The sequence below is a fragment of the Dromiciops gliroides genome, chromosome 1 (genome assembly GCF_019393635.1).
Source record: "Dromiciops gliroides isolate mDroGli1 chromosome 1, mDroGli1.pri, whole genome shotgun sequence".
NCBI lineage: Eukaryota > Metazoa > Chordata > Mammalia > Microbiotheria > Microbiotheriidae > Dromiciops > Dromiciops gliroides.
This window is the reverse complement of record NC_057861.1, coordinates 656774827-656785568: the sequence shown is the minus strand read 5'-3', so window position 1 is coordinate 656785568 and position 10742 is coordinate 656774827. Positions and strand designations below refer to the sequence as shown.

The 10742-nt window shown below is 36.7% G+C and overlaps 1 protein-coding gene across 4 annotated transcripts in view; it reads right to left on the bottom strand.

Moving 5' to 3' along the window:
- The window catches only part of FSD1L (fibronectin type III and SPRY domain containing 1 like), an 89192-nt gene that overhangs the window by 4436 nt on the left and 74014 nt on the right, over positions 1-10742 (bottom strand). For 3 of the 4 annotated variants that reach the window (XM_043978149.1, XM_043978150.1, XM_043978152.1), the window contains 3 exons: positions 7048-7148; positions 6239-6490; positions 689-777 (listed from right to left, as the gene is read on the bottom strand). In XM_043978149.1, coding sequence (XP_043834084.1) covers positions 689-777; positions 6239-6490; positions 7048-7148 — 442 coding nt within the window. The remainder of the gene's footprint in view (positions 1-688; positions 778-6238; positions 6491-7047; positions 7149-10742) is intronic. The other variant, XM_043978151.1, reaches the window with a different exon arrangement.

The window sequence follows — 10742 nt, the reverse complement described above, 5'->3', positions numbered from 1 at the left end:
GCTGGATTTGAACTCAGGTCCTCCTAACTCCAGGGCCAGTGCTCTAGAAACGGATAAATATATATATATTTTTACAAGAATATCTCATTTTATATATATATATATATATATATATATGTGTGTGTGTGTGTGTGTGTGTGTGTGTGTGTGTATGTATGTATGTATATAAATATATATATATATAAATGGAATATTACTGTACTGTAGGAAACAATGAATATGAAGAATTTAGAGAAGCATGGGAAGTCTTATGTAAGTTCGTGTAGAAAGAAGTTAGCAAAACCAGGTAAACAACACAATATCGCCAATATAAATGGAAAGAATTTGTAAAATGAAACATTTTGTAATTATAATGACCAAAACCTGCTCCAAATATACCAACTTTCCTTCTTTGCAGATACTGTCAGACTCACTTAATCTGGGGGCATGGGGAGTTGGATTTTTGCTGAACTGCCTTCTTTTATTTTTATTTTTTTGTTACAAGGGATGGTTCAGTGAACAGAGGAGAAGATATATTCAAAAATTTAAATTATATAAAAACAAAATATATCAATTAAGGTTTAAATATTTTTAAAGCACAGTAGCATCGATATAAATATATATCACAGAGAAAGTAGATTTACTCCACTGAATAATTAAACACAAGTTATTTTTCTTAAAGTTGCCAAATGAAAATATAAATACTAACCATGAAACCAGGGAGTACTGGCTGTGTAAATTTTGTTTTAAAAGAATACAATAATTGCTTTGAGGCTGCATTGTAAAAGGACAGTTGACCTGAAATGGAAAAAAAAGAAAGCTCAGTTACAGAAAAGAAAACCAACCACAATTCCAAAAAAATCAGGGGGAAATAATTTCAAATATAATGGTATAACACTAGAAGTGAAATACATATTAACAATAAAACTCTTTCTCTAAAAATTGTAAAGGGCTGGATTTTGAATATTAAAAATAGCCCTTCTGTTGCAAACATCAACAGCAAAATATCTGAATAAAATTTTAAATCTGAAGTCTCTAAGAATCTGATATAATTTGGCTATTAGAATTCACTAGTTGAACATGTGTACTCTAAGCTCACTTTTAAGCACAAGTATTTATAAATAAGATAAGAAAGTAAATTAATAAAGCAAGAGAACTGTGAAAAAAAATCACATAATTTTTTTAGTTTCTCTGAAATTTAAGTGGACACTTTACAGCCTAACTCATGTCCTCTATCATTGTCTTCTAGCTTTAGCTACTCAACCATCACTTTCTTTACTGACTGATACTATCTACTTAAAACCAATCCTCATAATCTGTGTAACCCAGGTTCACATCCCTCCCCTCTACTTTCTTATTTCCAGCACACTTCTTTACATCTTATGTTCAATTAAAATCACCTTCTCCTTATTCTCGACCAGTCCAAATCTTGTATTTAAAATTTTACTTTAAAAACTAAGCCAAACAAAACCCAAAATACTTCTTAAATGAAACTTTCCCTTTCGTTATCCTTAGACTGCAATGATCATTTCTTAAATATGACAGTGACTATGAGGATTCATGGGATAAATGGGTGGTACAGTGGATAGAGCACTAGGTTTGGAATCAGGAAGACTCATCCTCCTGACCTCAAATGTGCCCTCAGACACTAGTTGTGTGACCCTAGGCAAGTCACTTAACCTTATTTGCCTCAGTTTCCTCATCTATAAAATGAACTGGAGAAGGAAATGGCAAACCACTCCAGTGTCTTTGCCAAAAAGTTGCAAATAGGGTCACAGAGAGTCAGACACAAATGAAACAACTCCAAAGCAACAAAAAAAAGTTCACGGAAAGTTAGAGCTGAAGGAGATTTGACAAGATCATCCAATCCAATGCTTCGTTTCTTCAAATGAAGAAATTAAGACCTAGAAAGATAGGCTGCCTGGAGTCACAGCCAATTTGTAGCAGAGGAAGGACTACCACCAGGTCTACTGATCTGAACTCAATGCCTTTTCTATTACCCTATGCTGCCTTACAAGTTTCTTCATATACTATATAAAATTACTCTACTTATTTTGACATTTCCCCCCTTACAATAGGTTCCTTGAAGTCTTTTATGATCAATTATTATATTCCCCCACAGCATTTAGTAGAGTAATGGAAGCAGAATGTTCAAAAAAGTTTCTTCTCTCTAATTTGGAAGGAGACAAAGTGGAAAGCCTTTTTATTTGTTACTGTTTTAGCTGGCATGCAATTATACTCAACTCCTCTGGAGGATATGATACTGATTGCCACTCCCTCCTCTCTGAAATTCTTTCCTTGGCTTCATGACACTACATTTTACCATTTCTCCTATTTAGAAGGCTATTGCTTCTATCCCCTTTGCTGTTCTTATTGCTTCTCTTGGCCCTGAGAGGGTCTTCCCCCACAAAATCTCTGTCCTCTTCTTTCTCACCTCCCTACACTTACTCTTGACCTCATCTATTTCATGGCTTCAAAGTAACAAATTCCAAATCTAACATCTTGAATCCCTATTTTTCACCTATGTACCATATTTCTATCTATATAAAGAACAGGTCTGCCAGCCTAGCTGAAGCAACAAAACATCCTGAGGGAAAGACAGGAAGTAGCATGTGCCAGGGCAAGTCAAGAACCCTAAATTCAAGAGCCTTGAGAAAATCAATGCTTCCAGCACGGTGTCCACCACCATATACCAGAAAGTAACTACTACAGAGATATAAGCTGGCATTTGCTCCTACAAGTGTCACAGCCACAGCTACTAAAGATCCAGAAAAGAAAGTTTTTGCCACCAAGGTCCTTGACAATGTCAAATGATTTAATATTCAAAAACAGAAATTATTTTATCAGTGGAAATGACAAAAATAATAGGCATTATCATTGCTTTGCCACTACACCCAAAGAAACATGGAACTTTTATATATGACTTGTAGCTGAAGCCTTCTGTATTTGTTGTGTCTGCCTACACACTGTGGACTCCCTGAAAACAGGCCTGTCTGACTTTTCTAGTTGTATCCCTACCATTTAGCATAGAGCTTTGCAAACAGTAAGTGCGTAGTAAATGAGTTTTTTCACTCATCCCTAAAGGGCCTCTTTGTCACCTCAAAATTAACATGTTCAACCATAGTGGATAAAATACTGAACACAAAAATCAAAAGAAATTGTATGTATGTGGGGGGAAGAAGATAAATCGTTTTAAAGGTGGAGAGGAAGGAAAGATAATGAGTTGTTTTGGTTATGTTGAGTCTGAAATGTCTCTGAGACATCTAGTTAGACTATCTAATAGGCAGCTAGTAATGTGCAACTGAAGTTCAAGGGAGGGAGGATAAGGTTCAATGTGTAGATCTACGAGTCATTTGCAGAGATGAATATTTCTCTCTCCCTTCTTCCTCCCCCTCTCCCTCCTTCTCTGTCTCCCCAAAACCCTCAACTATTTCCTGAGCTCCAATTGTGCATACTCAATTGACTGCTTTTTGCTCAATCTGTAAATCCCATAGCTACCTCACACTCAATATGTTCAAAATTCATCCTGCTGACTAAGCCCTTCCCATTGACTTCTAAATCCATTCTTCTTGACTAACTTACCAAATTTTGTGCAGGGTACCACCATTCCTCTAGAGATAATTTACAATTCTTCAATGTCACTCACCACACTCTCCCCAATCCACATCAATTGCCAAGTCTTATCAATTCTATCTTTTCAACTTCCCACGAATCCATCTCCTTCTCCTTACTCACATCCATCCTAGTTAAGGCTTTCATCACCTCCAGACTGAACTTCTGCAATAATCTCTTAATTGTCTTTCTACATACATCTTTTCTTTTCTCCAATCCATCTGATATATAGCTGTTAAATTCATATTTTTAAAGCAGGGTCTGATCCTATCATTCTTCTGCTCAAGAAGCTTCAGTGGCTTCCTATTGCCCCTACAATAAATATTAATTCCTCTCATTGGCATTTAAAGTCTTTTATTGTCTGATTTCAACCTATTCTTCCAAACTGAATGTATACTATTTCTTCTTACACATTCTAGTCAACTTGGTCTATCTACTTGTCTTTGTACATGGCATTCCACCACCTGTCTCCATAGGCTGAGTCCCTTGCCAGAAATGCTCTCCCCATCCCTCATCTCTGATTGTTAGAATTCCTAGCTCCCTTGAGGTTCAGCTCAAGTGCCACCTACTTCAAAAGGCCTTTTTCGGATTTCCTTCCCCTACCTGTTAGTACTCCCCCTCCCCAAATAATTCTATATTTCTTTCCTGTATATAATGGAGCACATTTTACACAAAGTGGTTAAGTCCTAAAATCAACATATAAGATGAAAATTGAATACATATTTACTATCTCTCAAAGCTTATAAATCCTCCACAAAGTACATTATTGTAGCCACTAGCCCTGGAACTGCATTCCCCCAGAAGATCCTGTTGCCCACTCCCAAAAGGGAAAAGGTAGCACATTTAGCAAAGACTGTGTCTAGTTCTGTATCATACCCATCCATACTTTAGACCCAATCCTTATACTGAAATTATAAATCTAGCTTCACAACTTCCTATATTGAGTGTGTGTTGTATGTATGTATGTGTACATGCAAGGATATTTTTGAAAAGGGTTGAAATGAGAGAAGTTGAGGAGGTGATTCTGAACTCAAGCTAAGCCCTTTGATGGGCTGTCTAGGGAGGAAGTAGAGGAGCAGGCAAGAAATTAAAACAGTAAATGAAATATAGGCAATGTGTAGTATATTAAAGACTTAATCCCTAGTCCTGCTTAATGATACTTATTAAATCATAAAATATTAAAGCATGAAAAAAAATTTCTACACATGTAATGCTTTAAAATACATTGAGACATAAACACCATTACAGTTGGCCTAAATTATTAACAGGTCAATTATAAGCATTCAGACCAAAAATATTCGATATAAAGCAGGTAGAAAAGAATTATCAGTCTAAACATTTCTGGCTCTTTTGATCCTTATAGCCATGGTTCTAAGACCTCACTATATCTTGTCTACTTTAAATAGCAGAAAGCGCTCTATTAGTGGAAGTTTAAAAAACATACTGTCAGAGACTACAGAACTAATGCTTCCATAGGATCAGTGACTAGACTAGATAAATTCTTAAATCCCTTTTAATTCTAAGAGTTTTATAGCTTGTTATTTAGTACATTTTATGCTTTACAAAGCACTTTATAAGATGTCTATGAGGGAGGAAATGGTTAAGTGTTATTTCTATTTTGTGGCTGAAGAAACTGAGGCCCAGAGGAGTTAGGTGACAGCCCAGGGTCACACAGCTAATAAATGTTAACACAGAAATCCAAACTCAAATCCTTTTTAGTTTCAAGATCAATGCTTTTTTTCCCTTTGCCATGCTGCATCTCTGAATTAAAGAGACTCGTTTGGTCATACATCCTATAATGATTGGAATGACGCCACCTACTGGAGACTTGCTGTGGGAAAGCTCCACCATGAGGAAAATGCCTCAGAGGCATTGTGGCTTTTCCTTGGCGTCAGGAAATGACATTTGCTCATGGGTGCTTTCTATCAAGGCTACCAGCCAATCAACTTGAGGAGCCTCCTATGGTCTGGGAGGAGACAGGAAGGAGGAAAGGGAGCCTGCGCAGAGAGCGCTAGGGGTTTTTTGGCTTCCTGACTCCTCCCAGTTTGGGGGGCAGCTAGATGGCGCAGTGGATAGAGCACCGGCCCTGGAGTCAGGAGGACCTGAGTTCAAATCCGACCTCAGACACTTAACACTAGCTGTGTGACCCTGGGCAAGTCACTTAACCCCAATTGCCTCACTAAAAAAACAAACAAAAAACCCCCAGCGCTCTCTGCGCAGGCTCCCTTTCCTCCTTCCTGTCTCCTCCCAGACCATAGGAGGCTCCTCAAGTTGATTGGCTGGTAGCCTTGATAGACAGCACCCATGAGCAAACGTCATTTCCTGACGCCAAGGAAAAGCCACAATGCCTCTGAGGCATTTTCCTCATGGTGGAGCTTTCCCACAGCAAGTCTCCAGTAGGTGGCGTCATTCCAATCATTACAATCCTTTGAACAAGTGTAGAACATCGCACTTCAATCAAGCTCTGGGAGATCTATCACTTTTCCTACTATCTCCGTAAGTGAGTCTTCTAACACATCCCTATGGAGTCTGAGACTAGAATCTAGGTTTTCTTTTCAGAATAGTAATGTAAATATAGCTAGAGTTAACTTAAGAGGTACTATTAAAGGTTTCTCTGAAAAAAATGACTATGAAGTCATAAAATTACCTCCATCAAAATCACAAAACACTCCTATCCTTTCAGGAACAATCACATCTAAAGCTTTGGCTTTATTGTTATGCTTTGCTGCAAAGGTGCTTTGTAACCAGTTGTTGACATGGATACACCAACTAGTATTTGTCTTTCCCAACTGGTCAAACTTCCCCAGCGTCTTATATGCTAGTCCCACACTGTAGGATTTACAGTCTTTCTGGGCTCTGACTTCCCAGTAATGTTGTCCACTTTCAATGGCAGTGTCTCCTGCAAAAGATTAGGAAGGTGAATTGGGATCTGTCTTTTTAATAGTAAAAAATTTTCCAGAAAAAAAGACTCTTTTCTAGGACTTGTATCCCTTAAAATAACACTCAAACATTCTAGTTGCATAATCTTGATTACAGGGCAAGAACCATGGCAATACACAGATACTAAATATATTTAATAAAGAACATCCTCACTGCAATCCCTCCCAAACAACTTGACTTTTGTTACTATGCTTTTCCTACAAATAACTGCAATAGAACTCATCTACTATCAACAAATGCAAGACCATACTCAATTAGTACATCCTGAACATTAATTTGGAAACATGTGAAACACTTTATAATTTCCAGAAGTAATATTCTAAAGGAAATATAAGAAGTTAATTTGGGAGAACAAAATGTAAAGTTGACATAATCTGAGGATTTGTAATGAGACATTTCTAAAAAGCTGTACGTTTGACATACAAGTGTTTAGGCCTACTTTACCTTTACCATTAGTTTGTCTATACTGCTTCTGACCTATCTAAAGCAATGATGAAATCTAAAGTTTTATCCTACCCAATACTGTGTATGATTCACCAGTAAAACGATCTCTGCTGCCCCTTATAGATGATGGTCTGGAGCCCACTGAAGTCCGTTTAGGTGATGGTGTACCACTTCTACAAAGCAGGAAGAGAAAAAAAAATCCAGGATAAGGATGCTTGATAAAGCATAAAACATCAGAGCACAGAATAAATTTTTCTACATGAAAGATTTTCAATTATGCCAAAACATTTGCATCATTTTAGTTAGTCAGAGTTGTTAACATGACAATGATAACCATTCAAATAAAAATCATTCAAAACAAAGCAGGTAAAAGCCAACTGTTACCATGCAAGCTAAACAAAGATTAGATTCATACCAGAAAGAGGAAGTAGGAAACAAGATGGGAAGACAAAACTAAAAGAAAGATAGCAAATTCACTTTCAGATTGAATAGTAACAACTAATGATACTTTCTTGACAATGAAATTTTAAATAAATAATACAATGAAACTGGGTATGTTCAAGACATTATGATGGCTTGTCTGCATGATTAGAGAAAATGCAGAAATGGATAAGATTAAAAATTACAATTTTACCTAAGTTAATTTATTTCTTTAGTGCTTTCCCAATCAAACTATCAAAAATATTTTATAGCTAGAGAAAAAAATAATAGCAAAGGGGCAGCTAGGTGGTGCAGTGGATAGAGCACTAGCCCTGGTGTCAGGAGGACCTGAGTTCAAATCTGGCCTCAGACACTTGACCCTTACTAGCTGTGTGACCCTGGGCAAGTGACTGTACCCTCATTGTCCCCCGCCCCCGGCAAAAAAATAATAATGGCAAAATTCATCTGGAAAAACAAAAGCTCAAGGATATCAAGGGAATCAATAAAAAAAATATGAAAAAAGGTGGTCTAGCAGTACCAGATCTCAAACTGTATTATAAAGCAGCAATTATCAAAACAATCTGGTACTGGTTAAGAAACAGAGAGGTGGATTAGTGGAATAGAACGGGTAGAAATTACACTATAGTAAATGACTATAGTAATCCAGTATATGATAAACCCAAAGATCCAAGTTTTTGGAACAAAAACTCATTATTTGACAAAAACTGCTGGGAAAATTGGAAAACAATATGGCGGAAGCTAGGTATAGACCAACATCTCTCACTAAGGTCAAAATGAGTACATAATTTACACATAAAGGATGATACCATAAACAAATTAAGAAAACATAGAATCATTTATCTGTCAGATTTACACACAGAGGAAGAATTTAGGACCAAAGAAGATATGGAGAGCAAAACAAAATGTGAAATTGATCATTTTGATTATACAAAATTAAAAAGGTTTTGCACAAACAAAACTAATGTACCCAAGATTATAAGGGAAGCAGAAAACTGGGAAAGAATTTTTGAAACAAGTATCTTTGACAAAGGCCTCATTTCTCAAATATATAGAGAACTGAGTCAAATTTATAAAAATACAAGTCATTCCCCAATTGATAAATGATCAAAGGATATGAACAGGCAGTTTTCAGACAAAGAAATCAAAGCTATCTATAAACATATGAAAAAATACTCTAGATCACTATTGATCAGAGAAATGCAAATTAAAACAATTCTGAGGTATCACCCCACACCTATCAGACTTGCAAATAAAACAACAAAAGAAAATATTGGATGTTGGGGTTTGGGGGGAAAACTGGGACACTAATCCCCTGTTGGTAGAGTTGTGAAAACATCCAACCATTCTAGAAAGCAATTTGGAACTATGCCCAAAAGGCTACAGAACTGTGCATACACTTTGCTCCAGCAATACCACTGCGAGATTTATATCCCAAAGACATCCCAAAAATGAGAAAAAGACCTATTATTTGTACAAAAATATTTATACCAGCTCTTTTTGTGGGGCTAAGAATTGGAAATCAAAGGAATGCCCATCAATTAGGAAATGGCTAAACAAGCTGTGGTATATGATGGTAATGGAATATTATTGTGCCATAAGAAATGACAAGAAGGATGATTTCAGAAAGGCCTGGAAAGACTTGTATGAACTGATGTATAGTGAAGTAAGCAGAACCAAGAGAATGTTGTGCACAGAGACAGCAAAATTGTTTGATGAACTGTGAATGACTTAACTATTCTCAGCAATACAATGATCCAAGACAATCCCAAATGACTAGTGATGAAGCATATTATCCATCTCCAAAGAAAAAACTGATATTGATTGAACACAGACTGAAGCATGCTATTTTCACTTTCTTTCATTTTTTTCTTTTATTCACATTTTCTTATACAAAATGACTAATATGGTAATGTTTTATATAATTGTACATGTATAACCCACATCTGATTGCCTGCCACCTCAGGGAGGGGAGAGGGAAAAGAGAGAAGGAGCAATAAAATTTGGAACTCAAAACTATAAACGTTTATTATTTTAAAAAGAAATGGGGGGCAGCTAGGTGGCACAGTGGATAGAGCACCGGCTCTGGAGTCAGGAGTACCTGAGTTCAAATCCGGCCTCAGACACTTAACACACACTTACTAGCTGTGTGACCCTGAGCAAGTCACTTAACCCCAATTGCCTCACTAAAAAAAAAAAAGAAATGGACAAGATCACAGATGTAACAAAATATGAAGGCACCAGGTTCTTTTTCATTATGAGTATAAAGCAATTCTTAGTTAAATTAACCTGAAGATTTTTTTAAATAAAAATATGATCAGTGTAGCTAAGGTTTTCATTGACCATTATAATAGTGCTTTTATTGTGTACAATGATGTCCTGGTTCTGCTTACTTAGCTTTGTATCAGTTCATATAGGTCTTCCTATTCCACTCATAATTTCTTATAGTACAATAGCACTCCATCCCAATCATATGCCATAACTTGTTCAGCCATTCCTTGTGCATTCCCTCAATTTCCAATTCTTTGCCACTACAAAAAGAAAAGAGTTGCTATAAAATCAGTTTTACAGCCCTTTGGGCATAGTTCCAAATTGTTCTCCAGAATAGTTGGATCAGTTCACAACACCAACAGTTCATTAATGCACCTATTTTCCCACATCCCTTCCAGCATTTGTCATTTCTGACAGGCACGATGTGTACTTCAGTTGTTTTAATCTGCATTTCTCTAATAAATAATGATTTAGAGCATTTTTTCATATGACTATATAAAGCTTTCATTTCTTCTTCTGAAAACTGCCTGTTCATATCCTTTGACCATTTATCAAGTGGGAAATGGATCTTATTTTTATAAAGCTGATTACATTCCCTATACATTTATGAAAAGAGGCTTTATCAGAGAAACTTACTGTAAAATGTTTTCATATTATTGCATTGTTTATGATACCTTTTAGCAAAATGAAGCTTCCCTCATTTTAATTCAGTCTGGTTTTGCTTTTGCTTTGTCTAAGATCATGACTGCCACCCTTTTTTACTTCAGCTTGTAAAGAATTAATTGTTATTTGAGGTTTTTATGCCTCGGCACACACTGGCCTGGGGTTCCACATACCACACAGTGCTCCACCCACTGGATGTAGCCATTGCCATGGCGCTGGCACCTCATGTCATCACCACTTGCTGACACCTACATAGGCCTAGCAAAATTATAATGATTGGAAGCCTAGTGAGGGCAGTCATGTGACTGTCAGAGCAGCCAGTCAATTGGCTGGGGGCTGTGTGGGGCTTCTGGGAATGGGGAGGAGAATTTCACAATTCTGGCTGGAAGCTGGAA